The sequence below is a fragment of the Suncus etruscus genome, chromosome 14, assembly GCF_024139225.1.
Source record: "Suncus etruscus isolate mSunEtr1 chromosome 14, mSunEtr1.pri.cur, whole genome shotgun sequence".
NCBI lineage: Eukaryota > Metazoa > Chordata > Mammalia > Eulipotyphla > Soricidae > Suncus > Suncus etruscus.
The window spans coordinates 39,207,612-39,233,234 of NC_064861.1; the positions used below are offsets into that span (position 1 = coordinate 39,207,612).

The 25,623-nt window shown below is 58.6% G+C and overlaps 2 protein-coding genes across 2 annotated transcripts in view; one reads left to right on the forward strand and one right to left on the reverse strand.

Annotated features, from left to right (window-relative positions):
* Nucleotides 1-87: 87 nt before the first annotated feature.
* On the forward strand, nt 88-3,864 carry CTU2 (cytosolic thiouridylase subunit 2). The gene is made up of 14 exons (XM_049786299.1): nt 88-322; nt 542-616; nt 1,360-1,438; nt 1,527-1,586; nt 1,675-1,735; nt 1,972-2,081; nt 2,158-2,423; nt 2,496-2,631; nt 2,710-2,841; nt 2,921-3,012; nt 3,093-3,187; nt 3,269-3,410; nt 3,488-3,554; nt 3,628-3,864. The coding sequence occupies exons 1-14, from the start codon at nt 258-260 to the stop codon at nt 3,841-3,843; spliced, it is 1,596 nt and encodes a 531-aa protein (XP_049642256.1). The 5' UTR covers nt 88-257; the 3' UTR covers nt 3,844-3,864.
* The window catches only part of PIEZO1 (piezo type mechanosensitive ion channel component 1), a 31,464-nt gene continuing 9,668 nt past the window's right edge, over nt 3,828-25,623 (reverse strand). Inside the window, exons 2-50 of the mRNA XM_049787385.1 lie at nt 23,684-23,779; nt 23,368-23,490; nt 23,101-23,143; nt 22,852-22,990; nt 21,915-22,077; nt 21,613-21,826; nt 21,365-21,530; nt 21,166-21,261; nt 21,001-21,082; nt 20,754-20,851; nt 19,869-20,129; nt 19,598-19,709; nt 19,265-19,437; nt 19,027-19,175; nt 18,549-18,737; nt 18,308-18,420; nt 18,061-18,215; nt 17,802-17,978; nt 17,486-17,611; nt 17,049-17,249; nt 16,529-16,733; nt 14,370-14,474; nt 13,994-14,147; nt 13,673-13,916; nt 13,481-13,577; nt 13,214-13,385; nt 12,898-12,987; nt 12,748-12,827; nt 12,541-12,612; nt 12,207-12,307; nt 11,328-11,541; nt 10,570-10,742; nt 10,403-10,482; nt 10,169-10,282; nt 9,261-9,519; nt 8,986-9,174; nt 8,596-8,915; nt 8,373-8,501; nt 8,140-8,287; nt 7,851-8,065; nt 7,606-7,764; nt 7,379-7,526; nt 5,560-5,748; nt 5,365-5,457; nt 4,961-5,133; nt 4,754-4,876; nt 4,569-4,648; nt 4,292-4,481; nt 3,828-4,202 (exon numbers count right to left, since the gene is read on the reverse strand). Of these exons, the coding sequence (XP_049643342.1) occupies nt 3,953-4,202; nt 4,292-4,481; nt 4,569-4,648; nt 4,754-4,876; nt 4,961-5,133; nt 5,365-5,457; nt 5,560-5,748; nt 7,379-7,526; nt 7,606-7,764; nt 7,851-8,065; nt 8,140-8,287; nt 8,373-8,501; nt 8,596-8,915; nt 8,986-9,174; nt 9,261-9,519; nt 10,169-10,282; nt 10,403-10,482; nt 10,570-10,742; nt 11,328-11,541; nt 12,207-12,307; nt 12,541-12,612; nt 12,748-12,827; nt 12,898-12,987; nt 13,214-13,385; nt 13,481-13,577; nt 13,673-13,916; nt 13,994-14,147; nt 14,370-14,474; nt 16,529-16,733; nt 17,049-17,249; nt 17,486-17,611; nt 17,802-17,978; nt 18,061-18,215; nt 18,308-18,420; nt 18,549-18,737; nt 19,027-19,175; nt 19,265-19,437; nt 19,598-19,709; nt 19,869-20,129; nt 20,754-20,851; nt 21,001-21,082; nt 21,166-21,261; nt 21,365-21,530; nt 21,613-21,826; nt 21,915-22,077; nt 22,852-22,990; nt 23,101-23,143; nt 23,368-23,490; nt 23,684-23,779 (7,442 nt within the window). The 3' untranslated portion in view covers nt 3,828-3,952. The remainder of the gene's footprint in view (nt 4,203-4,291; nt 4,482-4,568; nt 4,649-4,753; nt 4,877-4,960; nt 5,134-5,364; nt 5,458-5,559; nt 5,749-7,378; nt 7,527-7,605; nt 7,765-7,850; nt 8,066-8,139; nt 8,288-8,372; nt 8,502-8,595; nt 8,916-8,985; nt 9,175-9,260; nt 9,520-10,168; nt 10,283-10,402; nt 10,483-10,569; nt 10,743-11,327; nt 11,542-12,206; nt 12,308-12,540; nt 12,613-12,747; nt 12,828-12,897; nt 12,988-13,213; nt 13,386-13,480; nt 13,578-13,672; nt 13,917-13,993; nt 14,148-14,369; nt 14,475-16,528; nt 16,734-17,048; nt 17,250-17,485; nt 17,612-17,801; nt 17,979-18,060; nt 18,216-18,307; nt 18,421-18,548; nt 18,738-19,026; nt 19,176-19,264; nt 19,438-19,597; nt 19,710-19,868; nt 20,130-20,753; nt 20,852-21,000; nt 21,083-21,165; nt 21,262-21,364; nt 21,531-21,612; nt 21,827-21,914; nt 22,078-22,851; nt 22,991-23,100; nt 23,144-23,367; nt 23,491-23,683; nt 23,780-25,623) is intronic.

A 25,623-nucleotide genomic window follows, 5' to 3' on the forward strand; every position in this document is an offset into this window, starting at 1 on the left:
GCCCCGCGCGAGGCATCGACGGCGCTTCGATGGCGTCATGAGCGCGCGTCCGCCCCCAGCCTTGCGCTACAGCCACCTCCGTGACGTCATGAGAGCGCGCCGCCACGATGAGAGCGCAACGGCGTCGCCCTGATTTCTGTGGCCCCGCCCCGCCCCAACTCGTCGGCGGGCCGTCTCTGATGACGTCACGAGCGCGACGGTCGTGTTAGTTCAGCGCCGTGTTGTCGCCACCGCCCGCTGTACAGTTCCGCATCGACATGTGTCAGGTCGGCGAGGACTACGGGGAGCCCGTGGGCGAGTTCTCGCCTCGGGGGCCACCTTGGTAAGAGCTGGGACCTGGCCTGTCCTCTGGCCTGTGCGTCGCGCGCCCGCACCCCGCCCCACAGCCCGGCCCGGTTCGGAGCCCCACCGCGAGGGCCCTTCTTTGCTCGCTCGCGCCTCTCGGTCCCCCGCCTCGCGTTCGCGCCCACCCCGCCTGGCTCCAGTTCTACCTTCCCTCTGGAGGACGAACTGTGTCCCCCATCTCTGTCTACCCGCAAAGCTGCGAGCAGAAGTGCGTGAAGTGCAAGACTGGCCAGCCCGTGGTGGTGATCCGCGCCGGGGATGCTTTTTGCAGGTAAGGTCGGAGCGGGTACCTGTCCCGCGGCTTTACAGCCAGCGTCGCACTTGCTGTCTATTCGCGGAGCTCCGCAAACGGGGTTCGCCTTTTGAGGATGAGGGTGCGGAGTTAGGCGTTTTCCTAAACATTTTGGGAGTCAAAGGCTTGGGTGCCCAAAGACCACATATCAAAGAAACGGGGCATGACCTGGCGAAGGATCTGCTCTGTCTGCTTGGAGGTCGCTGAGCACTGGCTGATGAGGAGCAAGGGGTGCAGCCCGCTCTACTCTGGTGGATTAGCGGTGGGAGTCGGAGCAAGTTTTGGCCTTCATTTGGGGACCCAGCCTGATTGGTCACTATTGGAGTGTGGGGTTTCCAGAGAAATGTGAACTGCCCTCACCCCCACCTGCTTGGGACTCCCTCCTCCTGCCGCGGTGCAGTGTTAACCCTGTGTGAGCGGTGGCCATCAGGTTGAAGGGCTTCTCATGCACCCTAGTGTCTGAACAGAACGGATGGCGGACGTTTGAGGGTGTCAGGCAGCCTTCACACACTCCATTCCCTTCTGGGCCAGCTTTCTGGGTGGTTCCAATGCTGAGAACTAGGGCCAGTGCCGCACTTAGAACTACATCTTCCTGGAGACCAGGTGCCAGGGCACCACACCCCTCGTGCTTCTGTTTTCACCCCCAGAGCTGGGAGGCAGTGGTCCCGAGGGTCCTTAGGTTCCCACATCCTGGCTCTGCTCACATGTCTTGTCTGTTGCAGAGACTGCTTCCGTGCTTTTTATACCCATAAGTTTCGTGCTGTGCTGGGCAAGAACCGGCTCATCTTCCCCAAAGAAAAGGTGATGTCCCACAGGAGGTAGGTGGGTGGGTGGGGAGCTCTTAGGAGCTAGTGGGACGCGATAGTTTAGCATTGTCTCTTCTCCTCAGGTGCTGCTGGCGTGGTCTGGGGGTGCTTCCTCTAGCTCCATGGTGTGGCAGGTCCTCGAGGTGCGTATGGGGCAGCTTCTCCAGGGTTTCTGGAAGCCTTCAGGGTTCTGCTGTGACCCCCAGTCTTACACCTGACCCTTCCCCTCAGGGCCTGAGCCGGGACTCAGCTAAGAGACTGCGCTTCGTGCCTGGTGTGGTATATGTGGACGGTATGTGCAGGTCGTCTGGATGGATGGCATGTACATCTAGGTTGCCCCAGTCTCACCTCTGGCCTCCTGGGGTGTGGACACCCATGGATGTGGAAAGGGCCTAGGCCCTCTTTGAGGCCTAGCCACCTTCAGGAAAGTTTGTTTGTCTGTACCCTGCATTGCATCATTGTGGGATGTGGGGGTGCTCATGGTCTCACCCACTGCTCTATGTCAGCTGCTTCTCTGCTTGTCCACAGAGGCCGCTGCCTGTGGCCAGAGCCCAGAGGCGCGAGTGCAGGCACTGGCTGAGGTGAAGCGCTTCCTTGAGGGGGTGCCCTTCCCCAGTCACATAGTTGCCTTGGAAGAGGTAGGTGGGGTTGCCCTGCTGGGTCCCTCCTGCTGCACTCTCTCCCATGGCCTCCCACCTTCTCATTGTCCCCTAGGTCTTCCTTCTGCCACCCTCTGTGCTGCGCCGAGCAGACCAGGAACTAGAGCCCATGGGGCCACAGGGGGCGTACAAGGCCGCTGTGGACAGTTTCCTGCAACACCAGCAGGCTGGGGGATCTGAAGTGAACTCTAGTGCAGCTCCTGGAAAGGAGCCCCAGGCTGGGGCCTGTCTGCCCCCCACAGCCCAGACAGAGGCTCTCTGCAAACTGTTGAATTCTGTGACAACGCTGACAGCCAAGGAGGAGCTTCTACAGATGCTACGGTGAGCTACAGGGGACTCTGCCACCCACCCTCCTTCCCAGGGGCCCTGCTGAGCTTCCCTCTGTCCCCACAGGACCCACCTGATCCTGCATGTGGCCCGGACCCATGGCTACTCTAAGGTGATGGTGGGAGACAGCTGCACACGCCTGGCCATTCGCCTCATGACCGGCTTGGCACTTGGCCGAGGGGCCTTCCTCGCTTGGGACACGGTAGGGCAAGGTGCAGGGGGCTGTGCCCTGGGGGTCTTGCCCTGTGGGGTGCTGTGCCCTGAGGGACTTGCCCTGTAGGGCTTCTCTGATGAGCGTTTCAGGGACGTGGTGGTGGTGCGGCCCATGCGTGAGCACACGCTCAAGGAGGTGGCCTTCTACAACCGCCTGTTTAGCGTCCCTTCGGTGTTCACACCCACCATCAGCACCAAGGTACATGCAGCCCCATGGCTATCCTGGGTGGGCTATGTCATGTCCAGGTTTCTGCAGTCCCAGCTGTCCTTGACCACAGGCCCCCGACAAGAGCAGTATCCACCGGTTGGTGGAAGACTTCCTGCTGGAGCTACAGGAGCAGTTCCCCTCCACAGTCAGCACCGTATATCGGTGAGTGCCCGGGTGGGCCATGAATAAGGGAGGCTGGGGGCATGTGCTGTGGACCGTGATACAGGACCCTGTGCCCACAGGACCAGTGAGAAGCTGTTGAAGGGTCCCAAGGACGGATGTGCCGCTACCCTGCACTGTCTGCTCTGCCTATGCCCGCTGGATCTGGACCCTGCTGGTGGGTGCAGGGGTGGCTAGGCCAAAGCAGGGCAGGGAGGCTGTGACCCCTCACAGGCCCCTCACCTGTCCTATGCTGCAGACAGTGCCACAGCTTTCGGGGCTCAGACCTTGCGCCTCTTCCAGCCACCATCTGTCACCCTGAGTACTGAGCCTTTTAGATCGTCTAGCTGCTTGCTGGAGGCAGGGGCCACCCAGGACTGCTGCTCTGGGTTCTGTGAGAGGTGAGTGCATCTTGGCACAGACCCTGGGGTCAGACCACCCTGGGCCCCATGCTCAAGCTGTGTGCTTTGCTCCGCAGGGACGAACCTGGGGCTCTGATCCTAGAGCAGCTGTGCTACAGCTGCCGTGTAACCATGAAAGACCTGGTGAGTGACTTCTGAAGCTAAGCAGGGGACAGCAGTCGCCAGATTGGGGTCTGACCTGTACCTTTGCTTCCAGCCTTCCCTGGACCCTCTGCCACCCTACATCCTGGCTGAAGCCCAACTCCGCAGTCAGAGGTGCCGGTGCTCAGGGAGCCTTGGATGCAGTCCCAAACCTGGAGCCACACAGGAGACCCAGGAGCACAGGCTGGACAGTAGTGACAGGGAGCTGGCCATGGGCAGAGTTGAACCCCAGCAGGTCTGGGCAGCAGGCGTAGATGGGCCTATTTTATAAATAAAGTCTTTAATTAGAAAACCTGGCAGTGTGTGTGTGCAGCAGGGGCCCCCTCCTGCCCTGGAGGGCTCCCAAGCAGCATATGGCCTCTTCTGTCCAGTGGGGCTCTCTAGTCCCTTTCGCGGGTCCACTTGATCATAGTCTCTGGTGAGCGGTACAGGAAGATGAGCTTGGCATACAGTTCCTCCTCTAGTTCCAATTCCCGTGTCTCGCGCACCAAGAAGATGTCCTGGCACAGCTTGAGGATGCGGTCCACACAGGGCAGTTCTTCGAACATGATAGAGTGCGAGATCTCACTGAAGAAGCCGCGTACCAGCTTGCCAATGACCAGCACGATGGACACGTACAGTCCCATGATCCTGGAGGAGTTGGCCAGGTGGGAGTAGGTCCTGCTGCTGCAGTGCCCACCCCCCACAGCCCCTGTGGTTGATCCCAGGCCCACACTTACCCGTAGCCCGCCAGAAAGCCAAGGCTGGGTGGGCTGACCTTGTCACTAAAGATGACCATGGGCAGCAGGTTGCACTGTGCCCGGCAGTCCTGCAGCTCGATGACCCACCACTCGAGAAAACCAGCAGCCCCTGCACCCACACGCTCCCTCCGCAGCTGGATGCGAACGCCCAGGTAGTCAGCTTCCTCATCTGGGGGCCAAGAAGGGGTGACCTGAGCAGCTCTGACCCCCTGGAAAGGCCATTGTACCCCCTCCCAGACTTCTCCCCCACACTCACTGGGCTGCAGCTGCTTCACGGGGTTGGCTTCAGGCCCATTGGGGGCACGGATATACTTGGGAAAGAGGTTCGGGATGACCCTGCAGGGTAAGGGGGGGTCCAGTTCTTAGACCTGGTCATGTACATACTGGTTCCAAGTAGACACCTGCTCTCCCGGACCACGCCCAGGTATGCTCCCTACTCACACAGACTGGTCCGAGGTCCCCTCAAGCAGACTGGCCAGCTGCCTCCGCTCAGTGCTGTTGGGAGCCAGGTCCAACGTGTGCTTCTCATTGGTGTACTCGACCGAGCCGCCTTTGGCTAGGTCCCTGAGGGCAAGAGGATGAGTCACTGGCCAGAACTGCCCTCGTTCCTAGCCCCTCACCCCCCCACACACACACACCCAGCAGCACCTCTGGAAGTTCCAAGTGAAGCGCAGAGTGATGTCTGCCGTCCCGTTGTCCAGCTCGCGCTTCATCTGGGCTCGGCTTGGGGGACTGATTCGCCACAAGGCCCCAGAGCTGCCCTCTATGGATGCGGTGACAATGTCCTCTGGGCTGTACTGGCTGATGAACTGCATGGCCAGCTGCGCAGCCGAGGCCAGTGGGTGTGATCAGTGGGTGTGGCTTTCTATCCTGCCCCAGACTGGGAAGCCTGTATCTTCTGCCCCTCCCCTCCCTCGAGTGGGTGGGGCTTGTAACATCTGCTCTGCCTCCTCACCCAGGTGGGGGTTCCTCTGCCCAACCTTTCTGGGATGGGCGGTGCCTTTTATTCTGACCCATTCCCTCCCCAGGCTGGTTTGGGCAACTCAGTTTACCGGGTGGGGGTCAAACTGGCGGGACAGCTCATCGTAGTCCTGCTGGGTGAAGGGTGTGATGGACGGCTGCTGGGCGCTCATAGTAAACAGTGGCTGCAGGGGGCAAGCCACAGTGTTGGGGGAAGAGCAGGTACCAGGATAGGAATGGGTCCTGCCTAGCAGCTTCTTCCCTACCCTCACCCCAACACCACTCACCTCATAGCCCCCCAGCTTGAGGGTGACAGTAACGTCAATGGGTTGGTTAACCACACCCACCACGGAGCGCACCAAGGACATGAAGAGGAGAGGGAACCAGATGATGGCCACCAGGAAGGCGATGATGAGGCCACCCATGCCGTACTTGACGATCTTCTTCTTCTTCTGTCCTTTGGGCTGCGGGTATTTCTGTGGGGACGGGTGCAGGCGGGGAGTGGGGATCAGACCCAGCAGAGTCGCCTGTCTTGGGCCCATGCACTGTCTCACAGACTCCCTCTTCTACAGACATCAAAACTGCTGCTGAGCTGCAGCATTAGGCCATGCGTAGACTGAGCTACACCCACTGCAGTCAAATCAGCCTCAGTTCCAGCGACTGAACACCCAGGATGTATGGCTCTAGCACACATGCCCCAATCAGCACAGGGAGCTGCATATTGTGCTGTCTAAAACCCTCTAAAAAGCTCACTGGGGCCAGAGCAATAGGACAATGGGGAGGGCACTTGCCATGCACAAGTCAACCTAAACTCAATCCTCAGTATTCCATATAGTCCCCTGAGCACCAAGAGTGATCCTGAGCACAGAGATAGGGATACCACTGAACATTGCTGCGTGTGGCTCAAAAACAAAACAAAATAATTAAATTCAACTGAGTAATAGTACAAGTGGGTAGAGCGCTTGCCTTGCCCATAGCCAACCCAGGTTTTTTTTTTTTTTTTTTTGGTTTTTGGGCCACACCCGTTTGAAGCTCAGGGGTTACTCCTGGCTATGCGCTCAGAAATCACCCCTGGCTTGGGGGGACCATATGGGACACCGGGGGATTGAACCGCGGTCCATCCACTTGCAAGGCAGACACCTAACCTGTAGCGCCACCTTCCCGGCCCCGCCAACCCAGGTTTTATCTCTGGCATCTCATATGATCCCCTAGAACTGCCAGGAGTAATTTCTGAGTGCCGAACCAGAACCAGAAGTAACCCCAAACATCATCTGTGACCACAAAACCAAAAATAAATAAAAGCTTAAGTGGGTCAATGTGATCATATAGAGAAGATGCTTGCCTTGCACACAGCCAAGTTGGGCTCAGTCCCCAGCACCACATAAGAGTTAATCTCTGCCAGGAGCAATCCCTGAGCACACAAGACTAACTCTGAGTGCTGCTGAGTAAGCTTCTCTCCTCCCCTTAAAAAAACTCTAAGGGGGGGCCCAGAGAGATAGCACAGCGGCGTTTGCTTTGCAAACAGCCGATCCAGGACCAAAGGTGGTTGGTTCGAATCCCGGTGTCCCATATGGACCCCCGAGCCTGCCAGGAGCTATTTCTGAGCAGACAGCCAGGAGTAACCCCTGAGGACCACCAGGTGTGGCCCAAAAATCAAAAAAAAAAAAAAAAAAAAGCTCTAGGGGCCAGAGAGGGAGAGGGTGTTTTCCTTGCATTCAGTCAACCCAATTTAGGTTTGATCCCCGGCATTCCATATGGTCTTCCAAGCCTGCTCGAATTCCAGAAGTACAGCAAGTACAGGCAACGAGACAAAGAAATGAGGCTTGAGGGAGGAGACAGTGCCCAGTGTGAGGACAGCACAGTTCCGGCACCAAGAAAGCCCAGAAAGTGGGATCGCATGACTGAGCAGCAGATGTCACAGTCTTGCTCCTGTCACAGTAGCCACACACCTGCCAGAGGCGGGGGGCGATGCATGATGATGATTCACACACATTGCAAGCAGGGAGTCCATACTGTGCTGCTATGCCAGTTCTTGGCTGGCATTCAGGCCACCCCTTAGCACCTACTCCTACCTGTGTGGATGCTGAGTACCCACAGGACACTGACCTTCTCTGTCTCGCGGCTGCACTTTATGATGAAGATGTTGGCATAGATATCCTCCACACACATCCAGCTGGGCAGCGACAATGTCGTGTCCGTCCATACCCAGTCCATCACAGCCCGCAGCTCCACCAGGAAGGGCACCAGCCGGAAGCTGTGGGCCACACGGTCAGAGACCTACACCTCCCCACACTACTACCCAAGGCCCTTTGGCCCCCAGGGAGGCTGCTCACCCCTGGAAGAGGAAGAGGTTCAGATAGTTGTATTTCTTGGTGAGGAAGTTGCCAAGGATGCGAGTGGGGTAGCCACAGCGGATCTGGTAGGCTGACAGGGCAAAATAGATGCACTTGACGAAGTACCAGAGCTGGGCCACCGCGTTCTGGCTGAACATTCTGTGGGTGGGTTGACAGAGGAGTCGGTCAGCACAGCAGCCCCACGGCCCTGTGTTCTTGCCCAGCTGCCCACCGCTGTGGCCCACCTCTCAGTGACAGCAGGCAAGATGAAGAACATCCACAGGTGGATGGCCAAAACCAGCACCACCTGGAACGCCAGCTTGCCCAGCACCGTCTTGCGCAGGTAGAGCGCCCGGTCCACCACCATGGTGCCAAATTGGATGAGCAACATGACCAGAAAGGCCTCAGGCACCTGGTCATCTGACAGCGACGACGTGATATCTGTAGCCGCCGAGTGTTTCTGTGGGCAAGGAGTATGTATGTCAGGGGTCTGCTGGTGGCAGGTCCCCACTCCTGACTGTCCCATTAGCTCACCCCAAAGGCCCAGAAGCCAAAGATGATGATGATGAAGTCCACCACATCAGCCAGGAACATGAGTGCATAGACGTCGGTGGCTGCACGGTACTTGGTGTGCAGAATGTCCTGGAAGAAGTGCCGCAGAGGCAGGTACACGCCCTGAGTCCTGCGGTGGGCAGCGAGTCAGTCAAAGCATCTGGGGCTACATCCTCCCAGACCCTCCAGGAGTTGCTGCCTGGGCTGAGACTCACAGCGACAGGCAAAAGTGCTTCAGCCAGACCCCAGCCATCTGGATGCAGTCCTGGGGGCGCAGCCGCTGCTTCTCTGCTCTCGAAGCCTGGGGTCCCTCTTCCTCAGCCTGCAAGTCTATGACAAAGTGGCTGTTGGGACCCAGCACCTGAAAGCTCACTCCCCACACCCAGTCTGGCCCGCCTACCCTGAATACCTCACAGAGAGGGGTGAAACACATGCTACAGGGCCACAGCCCCCTGGGACTTTAGCAGCTGAGGGAACAGGGTGTTTGTACCTGTGGCATCAGGGTCGAGGTGCTTCGATCGCCCAGCTCGCCTCCTGACACGCAGTTCCACATCCTGGACCTCAGGCTCATTGGGAGACTCGCCCACAGAATCATCCCAGGTTTCTTCCTTGATGCTGTCCTCAGTGGGGCCCTCAGACTCTTCTGGCTCCTCCTGGGACCCCAGGAGGGCCCCCATTTCGGGCACAGATTCCTTGTCTCCACTGTCCTTGTCACCTTCCTTGGTAGGTGGATCCTTATAGTCCCAGAGGCCATAGCACTGAGAGGACAGGGCAGTGAGGGGAGGGTGGTATGGGGCGCCCTACTTGCCCCAGTGGCCCAACTCTCACCAGTAGCTGGGAGCGGTGGAAGAACAGAGCCATGAGCTGCACCAGGTCATACTTGATGTAACCATCCATCTTCTCTAGCCCCAAGATGCGTGGCGGGAAATAGGGCTTATTGTCGTACCGCCGGAGCACCGTGTAGCTGTTCCAGGGGAAGAAGCCAAACTGGAACAGGTACTTGGTGACCACAGTGACCTGCAGGAACAGTGGTCAGCCTGGCACGTACCACAGCTGCCGCCACCCCAGTCCTACCTCCACCCGTGGGCACCTGCCCAACCCACCTCGGTGAAGACAATGGCTGTCATCCAGAAACGCTTGCTGGGTCGTGGGATGGACAGCATTGCCCAGAGGAAGACGAGCACCGGCAGCAGCAGAGACAGAGCCGAGGCTGTGACCATGTGGTTGAGGATGATGATGAAGTAGCAGAGCAGCTCCGAGTGGGCAGCCACACACTGGTATATGGCATGCAGCAGCCGCAGCAACCGGCCCTGCCCCTCCAAGAACTGCTCAGCCTCTTCCAGCTCTGGGAAGTGTAGACGCCTGCAGAAACCACAGCTCAGCATGGCTGGGCAGACAACAGAGGGGCCTCACCCCAGCAGGACCCGCTGCCATCTGCTCATCCGTAACCATGGCCCTCCCTATGGAAGGCTCTGCCCATAGTGCCCCGCCTACAACCTTGCCCTGCCCTGAACTACACTCTGCCCTATGGAAGGCTCCATCCACACCAAACCCCACCCATAAGCTATGCCCCACACTATGGAAGGTCCCGCCCTACATGCCCCAGCCCACAACATTGCCCTGTCCATATCCACGCTCTGCCCTATGGAAGGCTCCATCTCCATTAACTCAGCCCACCTGCCATGTCCACTAGCCTCTCAGATGAAAAGTTCCATCTGTACCAAACCCAACCCATAAATCATGCCTACCCTATTGGAGGCTCCATCCCACATAGACCCCACCCTCAGACAGTGCCCCTAGTCCCGCCCACAACTTTGTCCCATCCCATAACCATCCTCTCTGCCTTATGAGAGGCTCTGCCCACATAGAGCCTTATCAAACAGACTCTGCACCGTATCAGGCATCACCCACAAATCTACGAGACCCTAAAGTCAGGCACAAGCCCTATCTTTCTAGGGACCCATTCAGTTGTCCTTGATGCCTCCCAGGGCCCTACCCGCAGCCCACTGACCTGTCCAGGAGCAGTTCACTGGCAGTGCGTGTGCGGGCTGGGGTGCTGGGTTGGGCAGGTCCGTGGACCACCTCCTCACTGCTGCTGCGCGTGTTGTAGCCAGTGCTCAGTGGGCTGCCGGTGACATCGGTCTGGCTGCTCAATGGCTCTTCGGCCCCTAGCCCACTGTACAGAAAGCTAATCACTGCCCTGCCCTGGCTCATGCACTCAGCCTAGGCAGGGGGCTGTACCCACCTGGACGTGGTACTGGGTGCCTCTCGGGACTCCGCAATGCCCGCTGTGCTCCCATATAGCCGGTCCAGGACTTCCTCGCCCTGCGGACACAGTAAGGTTAGGGTTACGGCTAGAGTTAGGGTTAGAGTTAGGCCTCCCACCCACAAAGGCTAGCCCCTTCCACTCACCTGAAACTGCCCCTTAGCTAGCACATAGCGCTCTGTTCGCAATACATCGCTCATAGCGCGGTGGTGGCAGGTGAAGGTCAGCAGCCAGCGCGTGAGCCCGTCCAACAAAGCCTGGCCCAGCACCCAAAGGAACTGCATAGTGCTTAGCATTCGCTGCACCACATGGCTGCGTCCTAGGAGCAAACGGTAGTGCCCGGGCTGCAGGGGACCCCACGGATAGGGATGGCTAGGACTCTCCAACCCTGGGCTGCCCTAACTTTGTTTTTGGTTTTTAGGTCACACCCAACGGCGCTCAGGGGTTACTCCTGACTCTGCACTCAGCCTCCACTCCTGGCAGGCACGGGAGACCATATGGGATGCCGGGATTCGAACCGGGGGTCTGTCCTGTATTGGCTGCATGCAAGGCAACTGCCTTAGTGCTGTGCTATTGTTCCGGCCCCACCCTAACTCTTCTTACAAGAGGTCCCCCACCTCTCATAGGGTGGCTCCACCCATTGAGTGACCTCGTCCACACCTTCATAAATGTTGGCCCATCCATCAAGAGGCCACACCCCTCACATGAGCCATTCTTTACCCAGGAAACCCTGCCCTTGACAGGGGTACTGCCCATCACTAGAGTGGCCTCAGCCACCCTGGAGGCCCTGCCCACATATTTGTGGCCCTGCCTACACCCATGAGACCATGCCCCTCACACAGGTCATTCTAGGTCCAGGAGGCCCCACCCTTCATAGAGGTGCCGCCCCAGCACACCCACACACCTGCTACTTGCGCCAACTCAGGCTCCTCTTCTTGGCTGGGGCGACCTGTTGGCACAACAAAGCTCAGAACCAACACTCCGAACCCCCTCCAGACCCCCATGGCCAACTCACCTGTGGGCAGCTGCCCAGCCTGCTCTAGCTCCTGTTCCTGCTCCTGCTCCTGCCGCTGCTGCAGCACTGTCTGGGCATTGGTCACCCATGCCTGGTACGCCATCTGCAGCAACATGGCGTGAGCCCTGCTCTGAGCCAGTCAGTCCGAGCCACAAAGGGTCTTTCTGCCACTCCAGGGCCCCAAGGGGACAGGCTGCACAGAGCTTCTGTGGCCAAGTCTGGCCAGCTGAAGCCAGAGCTAGTGAGGTAGCTACTGACCAGCCACAGACATGGTTTTACTCTGAGGTTTAGGGCCACACTGGGTGATGCTCAGGGCTTAGGCATGGCTCTGTACTCGGGGTCTGTATGGGATGCTAGTGCTAAAACCAGAGTCAGTAGCATGCAAAGTGGACACCTCACCCCGTCCTCTCTCTTTGACCCCCCAACCAAGCATCACTCTTTTTTTTTTTTTTTTTTTTTGTTTTGTGGGCCACACCCGGCGGTGCTCAGGGGTTACTCCTGGCTGTCTGCTCAGAAATAGCTCCTGGCAGGCACAGGGGACCATATGGGACACCGGGATTCGAACCAACCACCTTTGGTCCTGAATCGGCTGCTTGCAAGGCAAACGCCGCAGTGCTATCTCTCCGGGCCCCAAGCATCACTCTTGACTGAGCATGACCAGATCAGGGCAGTAGCTGCAGGGAGTCACTGCAGGCTAGGACCAATTGTAGAGCCACACAGCAGGGCCACCCTGGCAAGTGCCCTCCACAACCCGCAGAGCAGTCGTACCTGGAAGGCACTCGGCGTGGCAGGCCTGGGGTCCTCAGGCGGTGTGTCTTCCTCTTCCTCGCTGTCAGAGTCAAACAGGAAGTAGTCCCCAGAGTGGACAACTGCAGACAGAGGGATCAGTGGCAATCCTAGCCCAGCCCACTCAGAAGCTCCTCAGCTGCTTGTCCTTAGTTTGGGGCAGCCCATTCCCCCAAAATGGCAGCACAGACACAGGTCTGAGCAGCAGGAGAAAAGCAATGGACAAAATGAGGGGATGCACATCTCCCTGCATAGCCCCACCCTTCCTAGGAGGGACACAAGGCAGGAAGGTGGGCACCAGGCTCTGGATACCTACCTGTGGCATGATCTAGCCAGGGCCGCCACCACTGCCTCTGAGGTGGGGAGGTGTCCCCAGGACCATCGGAGCCTGTAGAGGAGTGGGAAAAAGACCATCAACGGTGGACGCAGCCTACAAGCACACAGCAGTGCCAGGGGCATAGTCTGGGCAGGTACCAGCAAGCACCTGTCACACCAGGGTCCCCCAAGCTCCTCCCATGCTTACCAAGTTCCTGGTTGGGCTCCTGGGGGCCCCGAGGGGGGCCCTGCCTGTGTTTCTCCTGCTTGGCCCGGATACGCTTCATCCTGGGGAGGGACCGGGCAGCTGAGTGCCAGGAAGGCCAGCACATGGGTGCCCACCCTGGGTGTTACTTACTGTCTCTTCAGCTGAGCCAAGGACTTCTCCTCGGCCTTTCGGTGCAGGTCGATGCTTTTGAGGTTGGCAGCATTGTAGAGGGCGAAGCCCCTATGAGGAAGGATAGTGAGGTGCAGAAGGGTCCCTTTGCATGGGGCCTGCCCCTGCCTCAGTGCCCGTAGCACTCTGCTGACCCTCTACATAGGGCCTGCCCCTGGCTGTGCCCAAGACACCCTGCCAGCAGTTTCCAGGGTGCAGACTAGGGCCAGGGGGCAATTGAGCAAGAACCACCTTGGGAAGGAGCCCCGCACTCCATAGATGACCAGTTGCGCCTAACCTGGAGGCTAGCTGGGCACTGGCCTTCAGCTCAGCCCTGACGTGCAGGAAGTAACGGCTGAGAAAGACACGGCGTTGCAGCAGCAGAGACACGAAACACACGCTGTCCCACAGCACGCCTGCCTCCTCCACAGGCAGCAGGCAGTCCTGGTCCCGACCTACCATCGCCTTAGCTGTGCACAGATGGAGACACACAGTTGCAGCAGTGATAGTGTGAGGCCATCCCCCCAGCCCTGGGCTATACTCTCCACCTGCCAGGCCCACTCACGATCATAGTAACCCTTGACAGTGCACACCAGGCTGAAGAGCTGGATGACCCAGCAGAAGTTGTTCTGCATTTGTTCCACGAAAACGCAGGCCAAAAGCTGGCGGAGGGACAGACAGAGGGTTGGGGCTCAGCCAGGCCTCACAGGCAGGGCTGGGGTAGGTACAGCAGGCAGCAGGGGCAGCGGGCACTCACTGAGAGCATGTTCTTGGAGATGATGACGGTGACATTGTAGAGAATGAGGCAGTCCCACAGCACCAGGCAGGTACGTGTGTCCTTCTGCAGCAGCCAGGTGCCGAAGAGAAGCAGATAGAAGCAGGCCAGCAGGTAGCCCAGCCCGAAGACGCTGATGCGGGAGGCGCCTGTGATGAACACTAGCACCAGCACCAGCCAAAAGAGGTAGCGGAACACGGCCACCTTCAGCATGTCCAGGTAGGACCTGAGGAGGGGCAACCAGGATATGGCCCTCTGGGCCTCCTTGCCCCCCTTTGTCCCCTGCCCATGGCCCCCAGCTACCTGCAATGTATAAAATTGGGGACAGGGTTGGGCTCGCCCTGCAGTGGCTCCAGGTCGTCGGTGTTAGGACCAGCTGCCCGCTGCCACTCCTCTGTGCGCTCGGCCGAGAAGACCTGCCATTGCTGAGATGCGCACAACAGAAGGAGGAAGTCGCCTGCAGGAAGGGAAGGTATGGCTGTTGGGCCCGTGTTCACTGCAACACACTCACACACAGACATGCACACACACATTCATACATGTACACATTCACATATTCACATGCATACTCATATATACACTCACATGCACGCACTCATGCGCACAATATGGCTACCCCACATCTGCCCACCACTCCCATGGGCCCCGCCATGCCCCCCTCCCCACTGGGGACACTCACTGATGAGGTTGGTGGAGTTGGGGACCTGGAAGAAGTCAGGCAGATACAGCCACTTGATGAGGGCGGAGCTCATGGGGACAGCCCGGCTCCAGCGCCATGGGTAATCTGTGGGGGTGCCAGATGTGAGTCCTCACACTGCCACTGTGCCCTGAAGAGGCCGCTTCTACAAATATGGCCCCAAACCCTAACACATAGACCCAGGCCCCAAAGATACAGCCCATACCACAACACACACTGTCTCACTCCCTTATAGTCACAGTCTTGTACCCCAAAGATACAGCTCTACATCCCAACAGACATGGACCCACACCCCAAAGACATGGCCCCAAACTTTCACTACCTATATTGTACTCTCACTCATGAACTGTTCCACACAGGCCAAGTTTCTCAGACTTGTAGCTTTTTCTTTCTTTGGATTTTTTTTGTTTGTTGCTTTTTTTTGGGGGGGGGGGGGCACATCCAGCAGCATTCAGGGGTTACTCCTGGCTCTACGCTCAGAAATCGCTCCTGGTAGGCTCGGGAGACCATATGGGATGCCAGGATTTGAACCACCATCCTTCAGCATGCAAGGCAAACGCACTACTTCCATGATATCTCTTCAGCCCTGCCTTTCTTTGGATTTTGAGGACACCTGGTGTTGCTCGGTCTAGTCCTTTTTTTTTTTTTTTTTTTTTTTTTTTTGGTTTTTGGGCCACACCCGGTGGTCCTCAGGGGTTACTCCTGGCTATCTGCTCAGAAATAGCTCCTGGCAGGCATGGGGGACCATATGGGACACTGGGATTCGAACCAACCACCTTAGGTCCTGGGTTGGCTGCTTGCAAGGCAAACACCACTGTGCTATCTCTCCAGCACCTTGTTTTTGTTTTTATTTTTGTGTCACTCCTGGCTCTGCGCTCAGAAATCGCTCCTAGGGGCTCAGAGGACTATATGGGATGCCAGGATTTGAACCACTGTCCATCCTGGGTCCATGAACACCCTACTGCTATGCTATCTCTCTTGCCCCTAGTCCTGGTTCTAACCTCAGAGTTGCTCCCAGAGGCATGTTTAATTCCAGGATTAGAACGGGGTTTTCTGTTGTTGTTTGTTTGGAGCCACACCCAGTGGAGCTCAGGGGTTACTCCTCATTCTGCACTCAGAAATCACTCCTGACAGGCTCAGGGGGACCATATGGAATGCCGGGGATAGAACCAGGTCAGTCCTGGGTAGGCTGTGTGCAAGGCAAACACCCTACTGCTGTGTTATCACTCTGGTCCCTCCAAGATTAGAATTGGGGTGGCTGTGTGCAAGGCAAGCTCCTGAATCCCACAATCTCCTGGGCCCAGCTTGAATGTGCACTGCCCAGCCCCGGGTTCTGTTTAGTGTCCAGCAAGGAGCAGCAGGCCATGTGCCTGGGTCACATGTTGCACGGGCATGTGGGCATATATTTTTAAACACCCACATAGCCCAGCCCGTGTAGTCCAGTAAGGGTGTTGAGCCACCCAGCCTTGCTGTGCTCGTAAAGCCTAAACCAGTTCCCTCTTCCCAGATGATCAGGAAAGCCTCACAGGGTCACTAGTGGGGAGGGGAGGATGTGTTCCCGTGTTCAATCACACTCAGAGAAATGGCAGCTGGTGCGGGCTCTAAGGAGAGGAACGGGGCTGACAGCAGGCCAAGGATTGGGGGTGGGGACTCCTTGACACTATTTTTATTTATTTGCTTTTGGGCCACACTCGGCAGTGCTCAGGTTTACTCTCGGCTATGCACTCAGAAATCACTCCTGGCAGGCTCGGGGTACTATATGGGATGTCGGGATCAAACCTGGGTTGGCCATGTACAAGGCAAACATCCTATCGGCTGTGCAATCACTCTGGCCCTGGTGCTATTTTGTTGTTGCTGCTTAGTTTTTAGGCCACACCCTGCTTAGGAGCTACTAGTGGTGCTGCACTCAGAAATTGCTTCCACCAGGCTTGGGGGAAAACATGGGATGCAGGGGATCGAACCCTGGCTGGCCACATGTAGGGCAAATGCTACCCATTGTGCTTTCTCTGTGGCCCAACTACTCACACCCTGGACCACCCCAACTCTGGTTGGGAAGAGTTAGGAAGTAACGAGTGAGTATGAAGTCAGGGCCCTGAGATATACCACTGTGTTTGTGGGCACCTATGCCCTGCGCCACTCACCGATGCACAAGACAGGGGGTATGCCCAGGCACAGCAGGTACTGGTACAGCAGGAAGAGTGTCAGGAAGAGGCAATAGTTGGGCCAGAGGCGGGCAATGGCCCCACGGCGCCGGCGGGTGAGGATGGCCACCAGCCAGCAGCCATGCAGGATGACCATGAAGTTCATGCGCTGTCCAATCACATTCACGGCCATCAGGAAGCAGATCTGGATGTGCAGGCGAGGAGGCTAAGCAACCGCACTCCAGACAGGAGTGGGGGGGGGCTGCCACAGCAGGCTGGGGTATGAGTGCTAGGTGGGGGGCAGCTTAGACACAACCCCTCTGCCAAGACTGTGGGAGAGTCCACTCCACACTCCTGGGGGGCTGTGCCCAGAACAGCCAACATTCCGGAACTATTAGCCCCGAGCCCCTCTCCAACCTGCATCTCACCATGAAAACTAGGGGAGGGGGGGCCTCACACCTGCACCCCTGCAGTGAGCTCTGCTGAGGGCAAGGTGTCAGGGGTTGACATCTGGCCTCACCTCCAGCCCAAATTTGTAGAAGAAGAAGTTGACGAAGTACTTGAGGCAGCTAAGCAGATCCCGGTCTATATGCTGGAGTGTGCCATCAGCGCACACTGCCTGGGCAGGCAGCGGGGCCAGCTGGTACTGCCGTCGATGGTGTTCCTGGCGCCGGTACACAATGGCCTCGAACACCAGCAACACCAGAATCTGCAGGTGGTTCTGAAGGCAGCAGTAGGTGGAGTCAGTGACAGCCACATGCACCAGCCTGACCCTGTCCACACATCTGTCCACCCCTCTGGCTCTGCCCAGTCCCTGCCCACCAGCCTGAGACCCAACTGTGTCCATTCACCAACCTAACTTCACTCAGCTGGCCACGCCCACCGCAGAGCCACACCCACCACACCTTAGCTCGGCATAGCCTTTTTCAGGTCCAGCCCAAGTTCCCCCCCACTTACCTGTATATAGCCCAAATTGGGGAAGCCTTTTCGCACCCCAAACCAGTTGGCAGGGTCCACAGGCCCCTGGTAGAGTATGGACTTGTTGACCTCTTTCTCCTGCAGGTTGGGGCTATGGAGGGAGGCCTGGAAGGTTGGGAATCAGCGAAGCTCAGATGATGAGAGCTGGCCCCTGTGCCCTGCCCACACCCCAGGCCAGCAAAGGTGGGGGCCGCCAGTCTTGGTGCCTGGCTGTCGGGTCCCAGAGGAGACCTTCCCAGGGAGAGATAAGGGTACTGCCAAATTATATAGTCTGCAGGCAGGAAGTGCCCCCCACCTCGGAGCAGTTTTTGGAGTACTCATGGGGGTTGACCACCCGGAGCTGATACAGCATCTTGCACACGATGACGATGCAGGTCCACACAGTGGCCAGGCAGGAAGCCATGGGCCGGAAGCTGGAGTAGGGCAGCGCGAAGGCCCACAGCACCACCAACAGCAGGTTCATGACCGACACCTGTGGGGCAGAATGAGGAGGTGGGCAGCAGGTGGAGCCCTGTTGCCTCCCAAGCCTGGGGAGGGGTCGGCCTTGTGCTCACCTCCTTCAGGGCCACCCACATGGTGTACAGAGCCACTAGCTTAAAGACGTGCAGCTCCAGCAGTCGCCACAGGAAGCCCTGGACACGCTGACGCACAGCCAAGAAGCGATTAGCCAGGTCTAGCAGGCGGTCGGCCACGAGCCCCCACTTGTTGGCTGGGAATAGGGTGGGGGTAGGTGAACAGAAGGGTCTCCCTAGTGGGGCAGGGCCTGTCCCGGACTCTAGGCCATGCCTCACCTGTACTTACCTTCCGTCACCTGCATGGTCTGTGCTGACCCTTCTGTGCTCAGCCCCTCGACCTGGGCAGGCTCCTCCTCCTCCTCCTGCTGTAGCAGCGGCGTCTCGCTTACCCCATCCTGCCTGAGACAGGCCCCCAAGAGTCCCTTCCCACCAGCACTCTGGTGCTGGCTCCCACTTGCACCTTCCACCACACTTCCAAAGGCAAGAGCCACCGCCCTGGCCCCCAGAACCCTCGCTGGAGGGCGAACCTGTGAGCCCAGCGTGGCAGGCGGGCACGGGGCGAGGGTGGGGAAGCCTGCTGTAGGTCAGTGAGCTGCATGAAGGGCCGGTGAAAGTAGTGCAGCTGCAGGATGCAGGCCAGTAGGAAGAAGCCGGGGATGAGGATGCTGGAGAACAGCTCGGAGACGCTGAACTGCTCCAAGCCCAGGTCCCCCAGCCTGTGAGACAGAGCTCAGGGTCAGCGGTGGCCGCCCCAATGAAACCTCGCCCACTCACTGCCCTCAAGGACTCAATATCCCTCACTCCCTGCCCCAATCAATCACTGTTCCCAGCACAGCCCTGTTCGATACTGCCCCATTTAATCACTTCCCCACCTGCCACCCCCTTCACTCAGACTGCTCCACCCACCTGCTGCCCCAGACACTCACAGGCCATACCCACTGCTCTGCCCACTGCTAGCCACTCACTCCCTGTCTCTGTCTACCCATGGCCCTGCCCCATGCTCACTGCTCGTCTGTGAAGCCTGTGAAGTTGCGCCAATAGGCAGGGAAGTCTTGGAACTGGAAGGTGTAGACGGCAATGAGAACCAGCATGGTGTAGGCCACCACCAGCCACCAGAAGGCCTTGAGCAGCTTACGCCACAGACTATAATAGACCTGGGGACGGTGGTACGGCAGGGTCAGCGCCAGTGTGAGCACAGGGCATCTTGGGCCTTGCCTACCCCGCGCCCCGACCCCCATGGCACCTGGAAAAGGGTGAGGCACAGCAGGAAGAGGAACATGTAGACTATCTTGTAGACGACCAGGCGGCCGGCGAAGCTGACCACCACGAACATACCAGCGCAGACGTAGATCCAGTAAAGGGCATAGGCACCGCTCACCAGTGCCCCAAGACTGCGCAGCAGTGTGCGCTGAGCCTCTGCGACAGGGACAGGAGGGCAGGGCAGGGGCAGCGGTGGTGAGGGCTCAGGAGTCCGGCATGGCTACCCTGTGACGCCCTCCTGGCACTGTCCAGCCCTGCCTTGCTCTGCGTGCTGCCCTGCCCAGCCCATCTCTGCCCTCCCCTGCCCAGTGCTGACCTGGCTGGGCCACTCTCACTTCCCTGAGTGTGGCGGGAGGCCTTGCCCGTCGCAGCAGCTTCTCCTTCACGAACTGGCGCAGCAGCAGCCAAAAGGTCAGCATGTACAGCAGCTAAGGAGTAGAAGCATTGAGGGCAGTGAGCAGCAGGATCCCGCAGGAACCGCCTCCTCCGGGCCCCCAGCCCTGACCTAGCCCCCTGGGGACGCAGGACCGGCACAGGGTAAAGGGAACTATACAGAGGTGGGTCCCCCATAGAAGACCGGCACTCACCATGGCGCCCAGGTCCAGGCAAGGGTAGTGCGTGTGCTCCAGCCCCAGCTGGCGCAGGCTGACGGGGCCCAGCTGGGTGGGCAGCTCCGGCTGTAGGTCGAGGGCCCACACGTAGCGCAGCCCGCACAGCGCCAGCCCATAGAGCAGGATGAAGGGCGAGCAGATCATGGCCAGCTGGTGACGACTGCGCACGGTCCAGATGATGCAGGCCCAGAGGAGCAGCACAAAGGTCAGCCAGCTGTGGTAGGTAATGCTCCACACCTGCGGAGCAGGGCAGGTGGTGGTGGGTGGGCTCAGACGGGCAGTGATAGTAGGCGGGCTGATAGGGCTTGGATAGTGTGCGAGGTTAATCTTTGGACATTGGTGGACGGGGCTGGGCGGCAGACTGGCAGGAATGGTGGGGTGGGACAAGACAATGGGCGGCAGAGGTGGGCAGATTGACTGGGAAAGTGGGTGGGGCCGAGACATGGGCAGGTGTAGGATTGGGGGCAGGGCAGGGCAAGGATGGTGGAGGGGGTTAGGGAAGAAAGGTGGGCAAGGCTGGGATGGTAGACGGGGCTAAAACACCAGTGGGCAGGGCCTTTGGCTAGGGCCGGGACAGTTCATAGAGATGAATGAACTCACAGAAGCAACTGCATCCATACTTGTACGCACCATATAACGCTCACACATATTACATGCCATAGGCAAGTTCATTTACCTGTGTTCACAAATGCACACACCTCTGCCCACACCACAGGCTCACCAGTGCCGCTTTGTAAACACACTTATGTAGAAAGACCCAAATATGCAGCCATGTATGCACACATGTGCATACACACACACACGTTTGCCTGTGCTGTAAGGTTCAGGCCCTGAAGCACGAGCATTGGTGGCTCCACGTACCATCATGGCGATGAGGGCGCACACATAGCTCTGGTCCAAGATGAGGTGGCCAAGACCATGGAGAGACGTTTCTCGAGGCTCAACCTGCCTGGTGCGCACTGAGGAGAAGTTCAGCAGCTGTCAGGCTGGGGGTCACCACAGGGTGGGGGCGCAGACCATCCACCCTCAGCTCTCACAGGGGTCACCGACCGGACAGAGTTGCGAGAGTACGTGAGGCCACCAGGTGGCAGCACCGCCGTGTACTCACAGGGACTGGGATGCTCAGGGCCATGTCCAGTCAGGTCATGCACAATGCAGTTGTCAGCTTCAGAGCCCAAAGGCGTGGTGGCCTGCAGGACGCGAAGAAGCTGAGCGAGGGGGTCCAAGGACGGGGAAAACCCTATTCCCGGCCCACCCACTCCCCTGCACCTACCTCGGCAGCACTGTCCTCATTGTCTGTGGCAGCTCTTGGCTGGCCCACCTCCGTCAGCTCCACCTCAGGCTCCTGTTCACTCTTCCGTTCCTTCCACTGCAGAAAGGAACCGGGGGCTAGTATCCCATAGAGGAACATCCACAAATCCCCAGCGGAGGGTCCCATGGGGTGGGGAGAGCCACAGTTGGGGAGGCTATACCTGGCGGGGTGGCGGGCGCAGCTTAGGCAGCGCAGCCAGAGCATAGCACAGCAGCAGCAAGACACCTGGGCTCACATAGACGGGCCACGGGTGGTACGTGTTGAGGACCAGGGCATTGGGGCTGGAGCAGTTGGGGGGCAGGACGAAGTCCTTGAGCCCGAACACCCTAGGGAGGAATATGTGAGAGGGGACTGGGCAGGTCAGTGGGAGAGTGGCGGGGGGCGGGGGGGGAATGGGGAGGGCCTCACCTGGCCCAGATGCCAGTGGGAGGCAGCAGCTGCTGTGCAAATGGCGTCTGGTAGAGGTAGAGGCAGATGAGATGGCCAGAGCTGAAGCAACCCAGCACAATGCCCAGTGTGCTGAGGCCTCGGGTGCCCAGTGGGAAATGACAGGCCCACCAGGAGCACAGGCCCAGGAAGACGAGGAAATAGACGCTGGAGAGGGCCGAGGGATGCACAATGCCTACAGGCAGGGAGGGACAGACAGACGAACTAGGTTGGGCCAGTGCTGGCTTGTGGGCACCTCAGGCACCCAGCCCTGCCCCACGTACCTGCTAGGGCCAGCAGCAGGATGGCCAGAGTGCGGGCGGCAGCCACCAGCACCCAGTGTGCCGTGACACGGAACCGGGCAACCAGGCGGGACTTCTTTGGGGCATGTGAAGGGGACCCCCTCTGTTCTGCCACTGGGCTGGCATCTGCTTCTCTCTCGCCATCCTGCCAGGCATGAGGGAAGAGGTGGACACACACAGGCTCAGGCCACAGGGGCCTCTCCTGCTGCGCAGTTGCTTCATGGAACTGAGGCCTGTGTCCTGCAGCCCCACATGGACCCAGTGAGGATTTGAGTATGGACCATGGACCCCAGTGTGGCCCCAGTGAGATTTCAAGCATAGAGTATGGCCCGGCTGTGGCCCAGGATGCTCTGAGCCTTACACTCACAGCCACTCTGCAGGGACCAACCAGATGCATCCAGATGGATCCTGCCCCCTCACTGCAGACCTGCCTAGAAACTTCTGGGTCGCCCAGGACCTCTGTGACCGTTGGACTGGCCCCAACACACAAATCCTTCCTGTCCTGCCCAGGGAACTCATCCCTCAAAAGGCTCGGGTGGCGATTTTTTGGAAGCAGCACAAAGGTACAACAGATATTATACTTGTGCACACACACATACACATGTGCACGTATACACTTGCACACACATCACGTGTACAACTTGACACCCTCACTTCACGGCTGAAGCAGGGGCGGCAGCGCCACCTGACATGGTTCAGGGGCTGTAGCCTCCCTCCCTCCCTCCACCCACTCCTCCCCTTCACTCCGACCAGCACAGCCCTGAGGGCACCATCTTTTCCTGGCAGCCAGACCTGCCAGGCCCCCCAGCGGACTTTCCTGAAATAGTTTCCTGACTTGGCCAGGGTTCCCTGAGCACGCCTGACCCTTGGATGACCCCTCTGCACCCTGTCCCCACATCCGAGGCCCCCCCCAACTCACCAGCTCCCAGGGGTGTAGCCCCCTCTGGACTGTCCTCAAGAAGCGTTCACATAGGCCCAGGCACACGGCTGACACCACCAGGACACCAAGGTCAGGGGCCACCAGCCGAACAGCATCAGGGATGTCCTTCAGGTCTAGCCTAGGGGTGAGTATGCATGAGGGGCCGGGGAAGGCAGACCCCACCCTTGCAGGAATGCTCTGGGGAGACCAGGGGATGAGGGATACCCGTGGGAGGATGGGGGCTCTCACCTGGTGATCCCCACATGTCGTGAAAGACTCTCCCAGAAGGTGCCTGCAGAGAAAGGCCAGGTGAGGGGAGTACCCCCTCCTGGACTCCAAGCGGATAGAGGGTCTGTCCTGTGAGAGGGCTGTGTCCTCTGACTCTGGATCTAGGCCCTCCACATTCCAGCACTTAACCGCGGTTACCCAGCTGGCCAGAAACAGGTCTCCCAGGTGCCGGGGCTCCGTCTCTCCCATCCACCCTTTCTCAGATGCTGCATCTAGGCCCCAACTCACAACTGGGCCCCAGCAGCTCATCCAGGTGAGGTGTGGCATGCAGGCCAACTTGGAAGGCCAGGTGGGCTATCAGGAAAAGGATGCTGAAGCTCAAAAGAGCCCGGAGGTATCGACCAGTGTGACCTGCAACACAGTGAGGATGAAGGCAGCTGTGGGGGTACCCTGATGCCCGTGGTCCTGCCCACCTCTGTCCATGTCATGGGGTAGGTAGTGACCCTCCTAGTTATACAGAGGCAGGGCCAGTCCTCAAAATGGCCCTGGGTTCAAGACCTAGGACCCCTCACAGTACACAGGCCTGGGCCAGGGTAGGGCTCACCTCTGAGGCTTCGTGGAGACGGGCCTGGGATCCAGGGCAGCAACAGCAGAAAAAGCAGGTAGACCAGGGACAGCGCGTTGAAGCGGGCCAGGCAGGCTGTGGGCACAGGCTGGGGTCAGGGGACTATCCACACCACATGCTGCCAACTTGGGACGGACCTGGGTTCAATCCCCAGCATCCCATATGGTTCCCTGATCCTGCCAGGAGCGATTTCTGAGCACAGAGCCAGGAGTAATCCCTGAGCACCACCAGGTATGGCCCAAAAACAAATAAAAGGAAGGGGATAGGAAAGGAAAAAAAAAAAGAAAAATGTCACCCCCTCCTGAAGTGGGCACCCTGTGCTGGTCATACCCCTGCAAGAGGAAGCCTAAGCCATGATATGCACTGCTGCAGATGCCCAGTTCCCACAATAACAATCCCCTCAGATTCTCCTGCTCAGGGGCAGGAGAAAAGGCACTTAGGGAAGGGCGAGTTCCATCACCCAGAGCCACCTGCTTGCTACCTGCTGCTTCCAATCCTTTTCCCCATGGCAGCCACCTTCTCCAGGACCCATCTTTCCACATATCCCTGCATCCACAGACTTCCCCACCCATCTTGTGCCCACCATTTCCCCGTCACCCCTAGGTCAGTTCTGCAGGCCCTGAGACCACCCTGACATGTCTGGGACTCGCACATATCTGTGCTTTCCTCAGCAGTCCACACTCAAGCCTGCAGAGTCTTGTTCCTCAGTGCAAACAAGTTCTTGGGGGGAGGTCATCTCAGATAGGGTGGGTTTCTGGGGGGTACAGGTACCTGAAAAGGTACTTTATGCCCTAACTGGGCGATGGCAGTGGTCCAAACGACAGAAGATATTTTCTCGAGATAGCCAGGGAATGGCTGGTAAGGCTCAACAGCAACTCACACTGCACAGGAGGCCATGCCAGTCCTGGCACCCCTAAGCACCACCAGGAATGAAGCAGACACTAGCAAAACCAGGCAGAGGGACCACAGGAGAGCAACATCACCATAGGGAGAGCATTTGCCTTGCATGTGACTGTCTCTCTCAGGTTCAATCCTCTGCATCCCACAGGTCTCCCGAGCACCACCAGGAGTGATTCCTGAGCCAGGAGTGAGACCTGAGCACTGCCAGGTGTGGCCCCTTTCCCCCAAAGAAAGAAACCAGCCTTAAAAAGCCTGGGACACGACACAGGCAGCCAGCACAGGTCAGATACTGGCCCACTGGATATACACTGGAGAAGCAAGGACTGTAAAAGAGGGACTAACACTTGACTCCCTTCACTCCCTCCACCAAGGACCCCCACTGAGGCCCCTCAGGGTCTGGGAAATGAAGCCAAGCACCCAGGGGCTCTGCCAGAAGAGCTGACACAAGGAGAGGACAGAGGTGCCTGCCAAGAAAGGTCCACAGCACGAAGCATGCCTGCTAACACTTGCTCCTCTTGGGGCCCAGCTAGCTAGCAGCAAGGGCAGCTGCTAGGCGGGACCAGGTCATTGAGCTGAGTAGGAGGGAGCACCAGGGGCCCAGGTTGGGGCAGGACAGGCAGGCAAGGAGGGAGGGTCTCTGAGCCACTGCAGGGAACAGGGCAGGGAACAGGAACAGCAAGGAGAAGGTGGCATGGTGATGGAGAGGTATAGGATAATGGGAGGGGATGGTGTAGACACCAATGAGAGGAGATGATGTATAGATGTGGGAGGGGACAGTGTAGACATGCATGTGGATGACAGTGTAGACATGGATGTGAGGTGGCAGCTACGTGCAGTGACGGGACTAGCCCTGCCTAGAGGTCACTCCGCCTGTGAATCCGCCTGTGTCACTCAGGCCACAGATCCCCCAGTGCTCAGCCCTTAGCCTAGGAAGTCCTGCCCACTCCCAGCCATGGGTCCCAGGCCTCAGCCCCGCCTGCCACATTCCAGCGTCCAGGCCCTGGCACATTCCTCAGGCT